This window comes from Lissotriton vulgaris, chromosome 3_1 (genome assembly GCF_964263255.1).
Source record: "Lissotriton vulgaris chromosome 3_1, aLisVul1.2, whole genome shotgun sequence".
Lineage (NCBI taxonomy): Eukaryota > Metazoa > Chordata > Amphibia > Caudata > Salamandridae > Lissotriton > Lissotriton vulgaris.
Genome location: NC_141689.1, coordinates 1,479,529,527 through 1,479,547,757, shown reverse-complemented (window position 1 = coordinate 1,479,547,757; position 18,231 = coordinate 1,479,529,527). Strand labels below are relative to the sequence as shown.

The following is an 18,231-nucleotide window of genomic DNA, read 5'->3' as shown; positions in this document are numbered from 1 at the left end:
GTATTATCATCAGGTTGCACGAGAACAACTATGCACAAGTGAGGTGTGGGAGGGATGGTAAGCTCTCGGGCAAATTTCCGGTCCGTCGAGGAGTCAGACAGGGCTGTGTCTTGGCGCCGACCCTGTTCTGTCTTTTCATTAACAGTGTCATTCAACATCTTGACACTGTTAAGGACAATGATGCCCCGCTTTTGGCAGGCAGGAGGGTCCCGGCAATTATGTTTGCTGACGATACCCTCCTGCTTTCCAAATCCCCCATGGGAATACAGAGGATTGTGAATGGTTTTGGCCTCTTCTGTCGTCAACATGGGCTGGAGGTGAACACAGAAAAAACGAAGTTCATGATCTTCAATCCCCCTACCAAAACCAGACCCAATCCAAAACTCGGGGAAGTTAGTCTAGAGAGGGTCTCGACCTTTATATATCTGGGGGTAACACTACAAGAAAACTTAGCTTGGGACTGCCAGATAGCGAGATCAAGGTTGAAACTATCCCAGCTATCGGGCGCACTCCTGAAGGTGGCAAACAAGTCCACCTTTAAGCCTGTAAGCCCGGCCCTGGAAACATATAGATCCCAAGCGAAGGCAGCAGCCATGTATGGCAGCGAGTTGTGGGGGCACAAAGCAGGGAAGGCACTGGCAGCGGTGGAAAATAGTTTTTTGAGACGCCTACTTGCTCTCCCGCAAGGTACGCCACTCCTCCCCCTAAGACTAGATTTGGGTTTACACTCCATTGCTGAAGATCTCTTGTCGAAACCCGTGAAGTTTTGGCACCGGATATGGACTACCGAGGAACTGTACCATTACAGACAGGAACTTGTCCATGTACTGAGGCTGAATGGTAGCAACAAAATTCCCTGGCTGGCTTTTATCAAGACGGAATTGCACAGTTTGAACTTGCCAGACCTATGGGATGATCCAGCTCAGGGCTGCCAAAGGATTACGCGCAAAACTCTCACCCAGCTCTACAAAAACAAAAATTTGGCTGACATGGATAATGCTCATAACAGCGGCACCTTGACGGGACGTTTTATGGAATCCAAAAATTCTTATCTTTTCGAACCTTTTATGGATTTTATCTTTCCTCTTTTGGCGAGGAAACTGTTCCTGCAATGGAGGTTTGGTACACTCCCCACCAAAGTATTTACCCATAAATGGTCCACAGGGGGTGACAAACTATGCCCTTGTTGCAAAACTCAGGATGAAGATGATTTACATATAATGTTTGTGTGCCACGCCTACCAGAGTCCCAGGAAGCGTTGGATAGCACCGCTGTGCCGAAACCTGGGTTTTAGGGAGTACTTACAGGCATACAGGGTTATGAAAACTAACACCCTGGGCCATATTGTCTTTGCTGTTTCAAAATTCCTAATGGCAGCATGGATAATAAGGAAGAAAATGTCCCCCTGAACTGGTACCATGTATTCCCTACCCCATGCAGATCCAGTAGATTTTTTTTATATGTAAATACTGTGTAATATATGTACTGTATTTTATTGTATCTTTTATGGCCTATGTGGCCGAAATAAAGAATTTTTGGAATTGGAATTGGAATTGGCTATAGATATAACATTAAAGCACAAAAACTCTAAGGGCTTGAGAGTGTGGTAAAGGCAGGCATGGTAAAGGAATGTGTGGTTAAGATGCGTTCATGGTTCAGGCTTCATGGTAGAGGCATGCATGGCTTAGCCATGCATGCCTCTATCATACAACCGTACTCTAGCACTGTTTTAGGAGATAATTGTATTTGCTTTCACCATCCCACACAAGCACATCACCTTGGAGGTAAGTTTAAACTAGTGAAACAAGACATGCAAACAGAGCCCATCATTAGGGTGACCAGACGTCCCGGTTTTCCCCGGACGGTCCCCGTTTTTGGAGAAGTGTCCCCGTGTCCCGACAATTTTCTCCAAATGAGTCAAATGTCCCCGTTTTCGAACAGTGTCCGGGTTATACACACAAATGTCCCGGTTTTTCATTAGTCCGATTGGCCGCATGCTCTGTTTGCACTGCGTGTGACTTCACTGAGGTGAGCGCTGTAGCAGGAAGGGAAATCCTTTGAAGAGAGATATTTTCACTCTGGATTTCCCTTCTTTGTCCACGCAGCGCCACCTACATACTTTTGCTGACTTCCAAGAGGTGCCCCCACAGGCGTGTTGCAAGTATGTTAATCAGGCCTCATGTGCACATTAGAACAAATCCTCGCGCCCTGCTTGCGGCACCACAGGGGCCTTTTAACTGCTGTGACCGCCTACTAATACTGGTCCGGTACCTGGTGCAAACACAAGTCTCTGCAGTTATGGGATCTCAAAAGTCTCTGACAATGAAAGGGAGAAGCTGACGTTAAGTCTGATCAGGGAAAGACGGGGGGGGGGGGGAGGGAATAGTGGGGGAAATCGACAAAGGTCTAGTCAAACCTGTAAATACACTGCTCAGCCATTGTCCGTTTTTAGGAGGAAAAAAGTAAGCTATAATTTACTGGAACGAGTGGGTATTTCATTTTTTGGAATATAGTCTTTTAAACAACAGGTCGCTACTGAGAACACTAATATTCTCCTTTGATAACGTATACTTGCTCAGCTTAATTGCCCATTTTGTCAGGAATGTTCGGGGAGGTATTCTGCAGCCCCACAAATGACTTTCATCTGGTCGACCTGAATAATGTGATGATTTGAAGCGCTTTAATAAAAGGTGTTGCAAACTGATGCTCCTTATAAAGTTTTGTGCATCTTCCTTTGGACATTTACCCAAATCGTACTTTACAAATTCAACCTAAACATGGTTACCACCTGAGGAATTTATCTGCACATTAATATAATGCATGATGGATTCACCGGTGGGGACACTCTTTAGCCAAGGCATACACCTGTAGGGAGAACACCATGCAAGTTGATGAGTGCACATTCTGTGACACCAATACAAACTGGCTTTCTTTTTTACGTATCCTGTATACGGAACACCCATGAATTCCCTATGTGACATACAGTGTAAACCTCTTGAATGAATTAATAAATGTTCTTGAGTAGCCCACATTGGGAACTGAGGCACAGAAAAGGAAATTAAGTAACATTTGTCAGCGCCAGTCTTCTGCTTCCAAAGTATGCGGCGAGGAATTAGATTGCATCTTGTATAATTTCCATCATGCTTATGTTCAAACGTTGTGCCTGCTTACATCCTGCCCTTTTTTTGAAAAGTACATAAGAGCAAGTCATGCATAGGATCCCACAATCCGGTCCAGTGAGGACAGCCAGGATAACAGCACAGGTCTTCCTAATCCTACAGGTGACATATCTACTAAACCCTTTCACCTGAGGGGCATTCGTGTGAACTGCTACCCCCACCGCTAAATTTATTCCACTCAGGCTGCAACACACCACATATACACACCAGCGAAAGCACGGGCAGTGATGGGGCAAGCACCTGTCTTGTAGAGAGCAGGTATAATGCACGCAGCACCAATGCAAGCATCACACACACGCACACTTGCCTGGCAGCATGTGCAGTGGCAGTGCGAGTTTCTCTTATACAGTACAGGTTCAGCACAGATAGTGGCACTGTAAGTTTCCTTCACAGATATATGTACACCAAGGGTCCTGCTCAAACAGCCTGTGACAGTGTGAGTTTCCTTCGCAACCTACAGGTTCTGCATAGCCAGTGCCCACTCGGTCTGTGGAGGGAGCGGTAATTGTAGTCCCTTTTCTATGTCTATGACAGCTGTCAAATAGTCCTACTTTCATGTCGATGGTTACTGCAAACCGTAGTCCTACTTCTATGTTTATGACCTGTCCCCGTTTTTGTTTTGAGAATCTGGTCACCCTACCCATCATGCACCCCTACGCCACAACCTACACTCCACCTGTGGCTACTAGACGGTGTGTCACAGACTCAAATCCCCTGCCCTGCCAACAACAAGGGAAATGTCTTCAGGGTGTATTTAGAGTTTCTCGGATAGGATACTTCCTTTGCCATACTACAAGTGTCCTAGAATATAATACAATTGTAATACAGTAGGCAGGATATCTGCCAAGTTGTTAATAGATAACAGTATTGCATCTACTTAACTCTAAAGAGGGACCTATGAAGTGAACCACTTTTGAAGGGAGTAGATGGGAGAACAAGTATGAGTGAAGCCAAGGATTATTAAAGAAGTCAGACATTACCTTGCTGCTTATCCTGTTTGTTAGACCACACATCCTGGGCATGGTATTCCTTCAGACATTTTGCCTTCACTCCCCTATTTTTGCTGAACTCCTTTTTGTTTCCTTTAGGACTTTGTGCAGTTTACAACTGCTAACCAGGGGTAAAGTATGTGTGCTCACTCCTTTAAACATGGCAAAATTGGTATACACTAAATTGGCAAATAGAACATTCTGGTATGACCCTAGTATATGGTGCAAACATTTACCCAGGTCCTGTAAATTAAATGCTATAAGTGGGCTGCAGTACTCATTATGCCACCCACTAAAGTAGCTTGCAGAACATCATTTAGCCTGACCACTGCAGCATTTAGTGCAGTTTTACACATTTTCCAGGCCTAACTTTTTCTTTCCTTTCTAATATTTATAAGTCACCTCCGAAGGAAGATGCTAAAGGCACACAGGACAGCAAGAATGGTATTCGAAAGGCAAGACATTTGGATTTACGTTTTACATGTCCTGACAATGAAAAACACCTAAAGTCGTTCTTCACTGTAGCAAGGCTCTTTCTTCCATAGACTAACACTGGGCTTCCTTATCGCACCTAATATGTTATAGCTTTACCTTGGGAACAGATAGAGAAATGCTTCCAACCCTCATTTGAATTGTAATCTAAAATCCTCTTTTTTGTAAAGACAGATTTAAAGTTACTATTCTGTAAATGCCACTTATGTTAGGTTGGCATTTTCCTGCCTAAACCAAATGTGCTCTCTGTCAATGTCCCAGATCACATGACTGTGAATGGTGTTATTGTGTGTTGTGTATTCTTTACAGACACTGTGACAAAAGTGGCCTGGGTGTAGGGGGAATCAAGCCTCTTGACAGCATGGCTGGGAAAGAACTGTGCCTACCCTGATTACCCTTTAAAGGACCCTGCCTGCAGTGCACACAAAGGAACCTGATACCAGGCTTGCCCTTGCAGTTGTACCCCTAGCTAGGTTAAAGCCAAACTTAGGGTAGAGGGCAGCACAGGCCAGAACTACTTTGGGGGTAGGTCAGGGATTCTCCCCCACACAAAGTCTAGCACTGGAGATAAAAGTTGCACCATTGGAACCTCTCAGCAGAACACTCCTGGAGCTGTGGAAGATTCAGAAGAACTATTGCCCTGCTATCTGAGGAAGACTGGAAATGCGTGCAATGAGCGCAAGATCCCCATAATTGACTCCAAGGGGCAGTTGGCTGACATCCTGTTTGAGCTAGAGGGACACAACAAGTCCCAAAGGCCCTGCAACTACCCACCTAACCAGCACTACATGGATCTGCCTGAACCCTGCTGCTAGTCTCTGCTGCAGTGAGTTCTGATTCCAAAGATGTGCCCCCAAGGCTCCGAAGCCTTGGCTGGCATCAAAGTGTTCTCCTCCTTCCTCTATATAAAGGAGGGTCAAAAAATTAAAACAACGGAAACGTAGCAGTGAGCTTACATCCAATACGGGAAACCTTCTCCAAAGAGGATGCATTTAAAATGTGTAAGGAAAAATATTCCTTAAACAGATGCGAATAGATGTGGGCTAGCGACTTTACCCGGACACTTTAGCACTAGGGCGCCAGGGTCGTTTCCAGGCCTCTGTTCAACATCCTGTGATTCTGGACAAATCACCTCTTCTTCTTGGACCTAGCACATGTTTTACGTCTGGATGTCTTGTGATTTGCTACCGCCAATAAAAATGCGTTTTAGTTTTTGACACATCACTAGCAATAATAATTAGATAATATCTGAAATTGCGATTTTTGCATTCACAACTTTGTTTGCAGAACACGACAGTGCACGCAGACCCTTCAATTAGAAAATAATAGGCTTTGTGTAAAGTTCACCCTCTGAGATGTATATGTTGGAGTGTTAATACAGGTGCAACAATACTATTAAAGAGAAAGTTGCTTGTCCTTCAATTCTCACATTTTTGTGCATGGACATTAGGCAGATTAGGCATGGAATGAAGAAAGCATGTACACACAAATTTGCAAATGTTCACGTCTGTTAGAAATGAATGACAGCAAAGTAATAAGACGTATACAGATGTACGTGACGTCATGAACACGAGGAAAAGAAAATGAGAAAAACAGAATCACTTACTCCACCCGAACAGCGGTGCTAAGCTCCACAGCAAGGAATAGAGCCAGACAAGAACGATGATCTGAGATGTGCGCTTTTTGGAAGACCACCGGATCGACTGCAGGGGCCTCGTGATCACGAGGAATCGATCAATCGAAATAGCTAAGAGTGTCATCATAGAAGTTATTCCAAAGAGTGCCCCGCAAAAGGCGTACAGGTCACAACCTAGAGCGAGAGAGACATCACAGTTAGTCAGGCGTCGCCCATGAACGTCAATTCACCGAAAGGACAGCGGAAGTGACAACACACGCCATTTGACCTTTACATTGACTCATACACAGATGCTTACACATACACATACATACTCTCTCACATAAACACACTCTCACATGCACACATGCACACAACATTAATTGAAAAGCATTTTCTACTTACCTCAGCTACCAGGGAGGGTCATATGCTAGCTAACTGTACTCAATTTTTTAAATTAAGCTAACTGTATAAATATACTGTTATTCACTATTAGTGTAATAAAAACATGACAAAAAACAAGAAGATTGGAGTCTCAACCGATGTCCATAAGGACGAGGTGCTCCCTGTGTTTCTGGCACTAATTTTAAGAGTCCAGGGGTCGCAAATGCGGTGCCTCGGGTTACAAGGGGCAAGCTAGAGTTGCAGCCGCGACCCCTGGAGACCCCTAAATTACGTCCATGCCCACTGGCAATTTCTCTATATACATTTTACAATAGTCCTCGATATCACATTAGTATTTCTTTTATGTGTAACATGTAGACTTACAGGCAGGATGATTTTGGGATTGGGGTCATGTTTGAAATTGTATGGGGTCTGTGAGAATTCTTGTCTGATCTAAACGGCAAAATAGGTGCAAAATAGGTGAAGAACCAACATCTCTCAGGTATTTAATTCTTCACATTTCTCGATCAATTCGTTTCCCCCCAGAAGCTCTTACTAGTTTACTTCTGTCAAGTGCAGTGTAAATAAGAAGGTAGCATCCATTTATTTTTTTGCTGTGTTGGACAAAGAGCTTCCCCATAGGAAAACATATTTTCCCTCCATGGAAACACATACTTTTCGGTGTGCAAATGCGCATTCTTGTCATAGTCACCTGAGAGTGGTTTTTTAACTGGTGGGGTGCTCCATTAAGTAAATTTAGGCCTCTGAAGATCCGAGGCAAACCACAGCTGCAGTTTTTGTAGATATCAAAAAGGACTCATTGTAGTCCCTTACAGTATTAGCTCCAAATGTGGGAGGAATCCAATGGCAGGAAATGTCTAACTTCTTCCCTCCGCTTTTGTGAATTGGTAACAGTACCGCTTATCATTATTTAAGCCCCACTATTTAGAATATGACAGGCGTGGGTACTGGGTGTACCAACGTTATTCATAATTGTCTTTTATAATGTGGAGACTTGCCTCTTTGATCACTATACTTGAAGACTTCGTCAGTGTTACACTGGGAAAATACATACAATTAAATACAATAAGAGTTTATTCTGAAATAATAACTAGGGGCCTGACTTAGAGTTTGGCAGACAGGGTACTTTGTCAAAAATGAGCCGAAGTATCCTGTTCCACAAAATGACGGTCCTCCCATTCTCTTGAGAGTTGGGTGGACCGTCATGTTTTCAGCATCGCTGGCTACGCTGGTAGAAACTCTACACCACTAACTCAAAGAAGTTGCAGATTCCAGTGTAGGTACATCAATTCATCATTCCTATTGAGTGTGGATGGTTTGATGCACCTGTTTTTCTGTTCTGGTGGTCCCAACCTCAAAAAATAAAAATAACCCCCACACAGGCAGAGAAAACTCCCAGGTTGTCCGAGTCATTTGTTTTTTTCGATTTTTCAATAACAAACTTGGTGATGTGTTTATTGAGGACGTACGATTGCTGAGCGGCTGGCTGAAACATGGTGGCTGCTCACCAAACTTTCAATGCATTCAGAAGAGCCACTATGGTGGCAGCTTCTCTGCAGTTGCATCTGAGATCTATAAATTTGACAGATGGTGGTTCAGCCAGGATGGTGGAGGTAAAGATCTCCACCACCGTGAAGGATAGCAGAATGCCCACTATACTGTAAATAAAAGCCTTAGTTAACAATCAAAACAAAATACATGGTGAATATGACACGTTGCAAAAATTAGGTAACCCTAATAAAATGGCATAAAAATCCTGTAAATCTGTTACAATCAGAATATTTGAATTGTATGATGTTGAATGAAGAATTAAGGCAGAGTTTCTCAAGAGTAAGCTACTTGAGCACAGTCTTGGTCATAGAAAAAACTGAATCTAATTTGAGACATTTAAACATTAATCAAAACCATACAGAAGAAAAATAGAGCATATTTAATGAGAAATAATTTCAAGCTCTTAAAACAAGAGAATCCCGCCTCAACTAACTGGGCCTCATGGAGAGATTTTTCAACTACTGATGTGGTCCCAGATAAAAATACAAGAATAGACTACAAAAGGACACAAAACCGACTGGTAATGACTCAAGGTCGCATCCCATAATTATTTTGCACACAATACCACCTCAGTTTGGACCCAGCCACATGCAAATCAGTCTCTACCTTGCTCAATAGTAACAGTCCAGCCAGAACTGCCTGGCCAGGTCTTCCCTGAAGCAGAATACAAGAAACCCAATACCTGTTCCGCCCATATTAGGACTTATCAGTCGGGTATAGCTTGGCTCCAACAGCACATTATGCACACAACCCATGTCTGGACATACCAGTCACATTTAGGGTGTTGTAGAGAAGAATACAACAAGCATTTGCAATTCAAATACTCACATTTGCGAGAGTTAGAGCTATTGGTGCTGCAAGTGGAAGGTGAAAGCAACATGAGCATTATTAAATGCACTCACCCAATGTGGCGAAAACGGGAACACATCAGCACCGGTGCCAGGCTGTTGTTGCCACCCATAGGGTGTAGCCGCTTAAAGGGAAAAGGATGAATCCCCATCACCGAAGCAGCTGGTGTCTACAATGAAGAGCAGGTGGTGATGTGGTGGACCCTTCCCTGGCGAGAGAGCTGCAGACTGCAGCAGAGGACCGGCAGAGGCACAGCCATAGCTCTGCCTGCGGGAAGCGAGCACGTGCACCATTACAGCCATTCCAAAATTGTTAGAGAGTGCAAGGAGGGGTGGTGCCATTAAATCAAACAGGATGGCCAGAAGGGCAACGGGCAAATGAGAACAAACTGTGACGGGCAGAAGGCAACAATGTAAGAAAAAAAAATCAAATGAAAAGTAGAGAGACCAGCAAATTAAATCAATCTGGTGTCCAGCAGCGTGGCGTTTACATTGCAGACGCTGTGAAATAATGCCTTTCTGTAAGAGGGTGGTCGGAGGGCAGAAGCAGCAACGGGCCTAAAGCAACATTAAATAAAAAGTTCTGTAAAACAAGAGATGAAGAAACTAAGTGTAAGGAGTCCGTGCCTGGTGAAGTACTGGGTTTTAGAACCCAGCGGTGCCAGGGAACACACCCAAAGACTTCGAGTTCTTCCTGTTTCAGACTACAGAAACACAGAGTCTTCTTGGTGAAGTCAAAGATCGAATTTATTGGCTGCAGCCAGTAACAGGTATCCTAGAAGTACAACACGGTGTATATTCTCAGGAGACTGCTCAATCTTACAAAGCCAGCCTTCTTCTTTTATACAGAATATTACGCTTCAGGCAAACATTCCTTATTTTACAGTTGACCATTCACATATTTTCACTACAAAGGAAAAGCAGAGTCATGATGACAAGCCCATATTTCAGTTTGTCCAGCCCATAATCAATTAACCAGCAAGGCCCAGTATTTTCATCAGATATCGACGAACCCCCAATAAAAACGGGCACCTCCTCCTCGTAAAGCAGGTCATAAAGAAGAAAACAGGGACAGGTGTGTGTAAGATTAGACATGGTTTGTGTGCGATGAAAGGTTTACGACATGTTGCACCTTGATGCTAATCTCATTCGGCCACTGGGAAAGGAACTGGCCGAACAGGTTTGGCCTCGGGCAATGGAGTCAGCTTACCCAGGTCACAGAGGAGTCAGCAAAGATATACGTGTCCTTCAGACTCGTTTCTGGCCTTAGTCATTTGCTTATGTGAGGGCAATCACAAAATGGCTGCCGTTCACAAAATGGAACCAGAGGGTTCACAACGGAAACTCTCATTTCAGGGTGATTTCGTCACCCGAATATGATGAAAATGCTTGTGCATAGTATTCTAATCATTTGCGGTCTGCCGATACCAAAATCGTCATGCTACGGCGAAGTTTTTAACACGGGTCCAGAATTCTCAGTACCATAGACCCTCCTTTTGCCCTTACATAGGCAATAACCTATACTCACGCTAATCTGAGTCCAGGTCTGTATTCATAAAGTCACTGAGATGTTGCTGTAGCATCATCCTATTACTTAGCTCGTTTCTGGATACAGGTTTCCTTACACACAATGTAGCACCGAGGCCATATATTGCAGGAGCACACTGTACACACAGATAGAACAGGAAAAAATTGGCTAAGATCATCCCAATGCCTATCAGAATCTTCCATCCCCAGGCAAATATCAGTTCCCAGAACCACCCCATCAATGACCAATCTCCTTTATCCACGTGAATAGATTCGGAGATCTTATGCAGTTTGGAAATGGCCTGGTAAACTGTTGGAGCGTTGTCTGGGATGAAAATACAACAACTTGATTGGATCACTTTACATACCCCACCTCGGTCTGCAAGTATGACGTCTAATGCGACCCTATTCTGAAGAGTCATACGGCGATCGTATCGGATCCATACTGCATTATACGTGATAGGGCCTACGCCATGCTTCACATAGAGTTAGTAGTTTGGAGTTCCAATCGGAGGAACCGGACACGAGTCCTCCAATCGGGAATCCCTATTACAACCAAGACAAAACAAATTTCCAAGTCTGCTAAGACCAGGCATCTTCGCTCTCTAGTCTAGCTTCAAACTTCAAAGGATTATCGAATACGATAGTCTCGTGAATACACGAATCCCTCGGCTTTGGGACTTGCAAGTTCCAAATAAAGCGATACCAAGGGGATACCAAAAAACTAAGAACCAAACTAAGGACTGGGAGACGCTCCACTTATACTTAACTGAGGTATCGATGATCAATGACGTCACCAGAAGACTCGTCTATCGTTTCGCTCTACCAATCATCAAGGGTCCAAAACAGGGCGATAGTCAGGGCAGCAGTCCTTCGTAGCCGTCGGGAAGCGGGGAACCTCGCAGCAAAGACTTTCGGACCATGTCGACATACAGGGGTCGATGAAGTGGCGGCCTTCCTCCAGAATTTTCACACGAAGCTCCTCACGAACCTCTGGCTTGGACCGGTACCACTGAAATCGCCCCACGTTGGAAGCGCCAACTGAAGTACTGGGTTTTAGAACCCAGCGGTGCCAGGGAACACACCCGAAGACTTCGAGTTCTTCCTGTTTCAGACTACAGAAACACAGAGTCTTCTTGGTGAAGTAAAAGATCAAATTTATTGGCTGCAGCCAGTAGCAAGTATCCTAGAAGTACAACACGGTGTATATTCTCAGGAGACTGCTCAATCTTACAAAGCCAGCCTTCTTCTTTTATACAGAATATTACGCTTCAGGCAAACATTCCTTATTTTACAGTTGACCATTCACATATTTTCACTACAAAGGAAAAGCAGAGTCATGATGTCAAGCCCATATTTCAGTTTGTCCAGCCCATAATCAATTAACCGGCAAGGCCCAGTATTTTCATCAGATATCGACAAACCCCCAATAAAAACGGGCACCTCCTCCTCGTAAAGCAGGTCATAAAGAAGAAAACAGGGACAGGTGTGTGTAAGATTAGACATGGTTTGTGTGCGATGAAAGGTTTACGACATGTTGCACCTTGATGCTAATCTCATTCGGTCACTGGGAAAGGAACTGGCCGAACAGGTTTGGTCTCAGGCAATGGAGTCAGCTTGCCCAGGTCACAGAGGAGTCAGCAAAGGTATACGTGTCCTTTAGACTTGTTTCTGGCCTTAGTCATTTGCTTATGTGAGGGCAATCACAAAATGGCTGCCGTTCATAAAATGGAACCCGAGGGTTCAGAACGGAAACTCTCATTTCAGGGTGATTTTGTCACCCGAATATGACGAAAATGCTTGTGCATAGTATTCTAATCATTTGCGGTCTGCCGATACCAAAATCGTCATGCTACGACGAAGTTTATAACACGGGTCCAGAATTCTCAGTTCCACACTGGCCGGTTCTCGTTATCTTTGACCAGAAGTGATGTATCACTGTGTGAACGACTTAGGAGGCAGGAAAGAAAAGCGACGGAGGAGGGAACCAATGGTAAGTAGCCGGTGGGAATAAAGTTGTTTGCAGACAGCGCATCCATGCTGACGCTCGACCTAAAACAATGATGGGTGGAATGCTTTAATTTATATCCGTCACTAGTAGTTACTCAAGGTCACATACCTATCCATTGTTATTCTGCTCACCTTGCAACCTCAGTTTGGGCCCAGTCATAGGCAAATCAGACTTGACTTTTCTCTAATAGGAACAGTCCAGTAGGAAATGCCAGGCTAGTGGCTGAGATTAATTCAAGCATAACATCCACCATTTTTTTGTATGCTCCAAGAATAGAACGCACACATATATTTTTTAATTTTGTTTTAATCAGAATATTGCAATGATGGGAGCACTTTTGAAGTCAAGCATGTGACAGAAAACCAGCAATGGCTGATATAGATCATTTACACCAACAATCTATTGTCTGTATTTCTGTTTCTCCTTCTTTAAAGAACATTCTATAATACGTTCTAATTGTCCTATTGACTTTACCCTCAGTATATGCTGGCTGTTAAAGGTCCTCTCCCTTGTTATATGCAAAGGCCTGAAGCCTGGGCCTGAACCCTGAGAAGATGGCCTTTACAGACAATAGTCCTTGGTAGTGGGTTGCTGTAGCCACTGACAGGGGATACTGCCAGTTGGAAGGGGACAGATACACACAGGTACTTGTCCCACTCTCTCATACAAATACATAAACATAACTCGACATGTCCTATCACACATGCAGGCGCTGGAGAACACAGACATGCACTCACTCGTTTACTTGCAACCCCGACATCCGTGCCTCCCATCGAATGCACGCCTGAAACAATTCAATGTTAATACTACATAAACTCAACAATAATTTGTTTCATAACCGTATAATACAATTCTTGACTAATTTATCTTCATCTTTATTGCACACTATCTTAAATTAAGCATCATTAACAAAAGTGGCAACTGAAAACTGAGGTGCTAGGAAAGGTTCTTACTACGTTTGTTTCTGTCCTTCCAACTAGTTATAGGCTGATTCAATAAAATCAAAGCAAAGCTCATGGAAGTCGATATCTAGTGTGACCCAGTCACTACCATCCCTAATGATAGCAGACAGTACAAAGTAACAAGCCTGTATGTTCAGCTTTGGATAAAAAAAGCAGTTGCTACGGCGAAACAGCATATTCACCAATGGAAATGGACAAGAAAATGACATACCGATGAGTTTATAGCTGACCTATCAAATCGTTCAACGTTTGAGAAATATACCTTTTGGCTCAGGGGAATACAGGTAAACTATAGTAACATCTGCGGAAAGATATTGCATCTGTATGGCTATAACAAAATCATGTTTGCAGTGTGTCCCTCTTTTGGTTCCTTCGCAAAAGATAGGCCATTTGGATTTTATGTGTGAACAGTACAGACCTTCAATTGAGAGGCAAACCAAACTACATCTAATTGAGAAAACTTCTAAAAAACTAAATTTTAACGAGCGTTTTTGTCTACAGTTTATCTCATATTCTGTGACTGAGGAATGTCAGAAATGAGGGCTAATGCACTCTCTGGACTCTGGTTATTAAACCAGTTAGAGTATATATGTGTGTGAAATAGAGCTTACTTTAAGCTGGTGTTTGCAGGTGAGGCCCACCAGCACTGCATTTTGGGAACCAGCACTTATTTTTCCTCAACTGACTGACCCAGAGCCAGAGAGAGAAAAACACACAACGGGGAAGTAGGGAGGAAGAGAAAGGCAGAAAAACAATGAGAAAGCAGGCATGAAAAGGAACTTGCTACAGTGACATAAAGGGACAGGACGTGTCTAATGATGCATTAAGTATGCATGAGGCAGAATTAAGATTATAAAGCCTGGGTATTCGACAACCTGACCATAGATGATACCGAATGCATGCTTATATTCAAATTGTTTCTCCTAGAACATAATCTTTTTCAAATTATGCACTAGTGTGCAGCAATAGTTTTCTGTATGTAGGGGTATCCTGAATAAATTGCAAGATGACAAGTGGTGCTTTAAAAAACCCATAAATAAATATATATGTCTAAGCAGTGGCACATTAAAAAACGTGATTTTGTTTGTATTGTGTCCAATATAAAGAGATCTTTCACGCATGTTAGTTCAGTGTGAAATTCTGTGTCCTGTGGAATATTTAAAAAAAAATAATGTGTATCACATTGCCTTCACATGTAAAGAATTAAGAACGGTCATTTTTTATTAAGTTCAAAATTGCTTGAAAAGAGCCCGCTTCCCTTCTCTACATTTTACTTAGAGAAACTTGATGTATTCTATTCCCAAATCATTGTCATATGTGTTTTTCTGAAGTCAGTCCTACAATGTGAATGCGCTTTTAAGTGAATAGTAACAATAGCAAAAGCAGTAACCAGGGTCACAAATGTATCACCGTGTTTCAAAACATTGTACAGTGCAACGAGAAGAAAAATGACCTTTGGAGTGGTTGTGCAGCTGGGTGAAAAATCAAAAAATGTGAACAATATCTATTCTAATGTTAAGTTGATAAAATACCTTCTCCATAACATGGTGGTTGATTAACCAAAATAAAAGAGGCATCAGAAGAGGTATCACACATACATTCACCCGTGAACATATCACATGATTGACCCCTTTTCTCACAATTGACCCATAACAATCTCCTGTTTGCCTCCAAAGGGGCAGGTTAAAGCCTTATAGCACATTTCAAGTGCTAGAACACCTGTTAAAAACCTGGAAAGTGAGTTATAAATACAAGTTGCAGGCAAGGGCCTATCACAAGGCTGAGGGCTTTCAACAATTGGTATAGCCCAAGGCAGAAGTGTTATAAGGCTATTATAATATTACACCCAATGAGGGTAGAATATTTCAAATTAACCCGTTAACCGCGGCGGTAATTCCGCCGCGGTGCAGGCGTTTCCGTGTGCGGGCGGGGCTGCGTCGGCCATTGGCACTGGGGAGGTAGTGCTGCCGTCGGCCAATGGCCTATACCAGTTATTATTGATCGTGAGCTAGTCCATTGTCCATTGTCTTCAATGGAGCTATCAAGATTCCATTGTTCTAAAAAAGGGTAGAAGTTAGAAAACGTAAACAAAGCTCCCACAGCCTTGCTTCCTTTTCATTTCTGATAATCCCTTCAAGATGCCCGAGACAAGGGACAGTAAATGCATCAGGAGGCATACCCAAGGCTAGAATAACAACTAATACCCTAAATGAGCATTGATTGACATATTTATTGTAACCTACACGTATCAACAGCCAGCACCACTTCTTTATAAGGATCACATTCAAAATTAAGAGAGAGGCATAAGCAATGGTGAATATTCCTAGTCTCCTTGGTAGAGCAGCTCGTTCTTACCACAGATGATCCAATATTCAATAGCTATTCTATGAACATTACTATTTTGGGAAAAATACACTTTCCACTTATATAGGTTGAGATCTGAATTCTGAACTCTAAACATTTTACAAATGCTTCTCTTGGCCTATGATTGCTTTGGAGTCAAGAGAGTGTCTAAAGTTGGTCAACAAGCACCAGATCCATGCCATGCTTTCAGAACTTCTGCATGTGCCTCATTTTCATATAATGAATTTGAATGACGTTAATCTATGTAGTCATTAGTTACCCTCACAATTTTGCATGGCTCTGTACGTCACACCCCAGGTACTTGGTTGAAATGTGGAAAAGCACTTTTATCGCAATAGATATTTTGAGGGTTCTATTCATTAGATTTAAGTTAAATTGACGGTTAAATTACCAGGTAGGAATCATTTTTGTGGGTGGCTCTCAAAATAATAATTTGTAATCCGCTAACCCAAGAAAGTGACTCCATCCTTTGCATTGCTACAATGATGACAGCACATTGCTCCAAATTTAAGGTCACTTTCCCATACATTGTGTTTGTTGGACAACTACACGTTCTTCAAAGTGGAGCTGGTTAGATATTCCACTTTAATTAACCTGTTAAGATTGTATTGGAGTGACCTGTTCATGTGACCGAAACTGTATCTTTTTGCTTGAATGCAGCGGTACACATCCTGAATAAGTAGAATGCTTTCCTATGATGCAAATTAGGGTTGCTAATTTTCCATTCTCAATGGGCAGGACATTTTGCCTATGTGAAGACACATTGTGCGCAGAGACACCTTGTACACGTGTAGACATCAGAAGATGCTTGTTGGGGAAGGGTGGGCTATGATTCTGTAGCACATTTTTGGGGTTTCATTCTAAACTGTCCCTCTGTAAATCAGTTCATTTTAAAAGATATGACTCAGCTGAAGATTGAGGTTATCAAGTATGATGACTCTAGCTATAGACTTCGTAATCCTTGAAAGGATGACTCCAGTACTAAAGTGCAAATCAAAGTCTAAATCTATATTTTAAAATATTTGTGCATATTACTTTGCTACGAACAAGGTCATTAACGATTCTCAATAACGTTGTAATGAATTCCATCTTCTGCCTGGGGATTCTATCTCAGCAACTAAGTATCATGATTGCCTACAAAGAACGCTCTGAACCACAAGAAACATATTCAATGAATATAAGGTGGCTACCAACATTACATTCTCACAAGAGACCTGCTGTACTTTCCAAAATGTAGTTTTCTTGCTTCTACTTGTATGTTTCACTTAGTGCAGGCACAACAGCTGAGAAACCCGACACCAAGTGGCAAGTTGAGGGATTTCTGGATATCTTCAGTGAAATTCCTTGTGTCTTCTGATTTTGCAGGCCGATCACTTCAATCTCCAGACAAAGTGAGAGGCATATCCTAATAACAGACATCCCTGTGAGTGAAGTTCAGTGGCAGCAGAGGAAGCCTCAAGTAGGTTTTAAAGTCTTAGACTGAAGGAAGGAAGATTTTGACCAACAAGACCAGCAGGGTACCACCTCAATCCGTTCACCTACCTCCTCCTGAATCTACAACAGGAATTGAGGAATCAAGACAAATGGAGGATATGCTTATAGAGTGGGATGTGGCCAAGACAGAGTCAGGAATAAAAGCAGAGCTCCATGAAGATGTTTGGACAAAAGGGACAGGTGGAAAAACTGTGCCCAACATCTCTGTCTGTACTGTCCAAACCCCTAATGTTGGACACCCTCAGAGGGAACAGATGGAGCTCCAATTTAGTGTGCCAATGCAGTGCTATCAAGATAAGAAAACCTGAAAAGTGTTTTATGCTTTCAATTAATATAAGCCACAATCACTGTCTGATTGTGGTAGTATAGAGCAGCCCAATAGTGGAGAATGTAGGAAGAAGTGGGTCCTCACCTGCAACAACAAAAAAATGCTTATTTCTGAAAAATTCGCCTGAATTTTTGGGCCCTTTTCTGTGAGTAGGTCAACCTAATTTAGCTGTATTCGTTGTATTTCTGTTCAGAATGGTTTTGAGCTGTGTCCACAACATGCTTCGCTGCTGAGGAGCTGTGGTAACAGGTTTTGCACGAGTTAGGCATAATAAACACATAAGGATTTTTTGGTCTTTTCATTCAGTTAGGCAGTTAGGAACCCATTATGAAATTGTTTTTTCCATGGTTGAAGTGTGAAATATGTAATATCTAAAATATTTTTACACTTTGTGCCTAAAAAGCAACTTTTGTTTGACAGGAGAAACAAAAGCTATTGATTTGTCTTTCCTTAATAATTCCTGGCT

General features: G+C 42.6%; 1 protein-coding gene across 1 annotated transcript in view; it reads right to left on the bottom strand.

The window, feature by feature from the left end:
- The window catches only part of LOC147728045 (melanopsin-B-like), an 845,284-nt gene that overhangs the window by 808,111 nt on the left and 18,942 nt on the right, over nt 1-18,231 (bottom strand). The window contains exon 2 of the mRNA XM_086963227.1: nt 6,267-6,470. Coding sequence (XP_086819353.1) covers nt 6,267-6,470 — 204 coding nt within the window. The remainder of the gene's footprint in view (nt 1-6,266; nt 6,471-18,231) is intronic.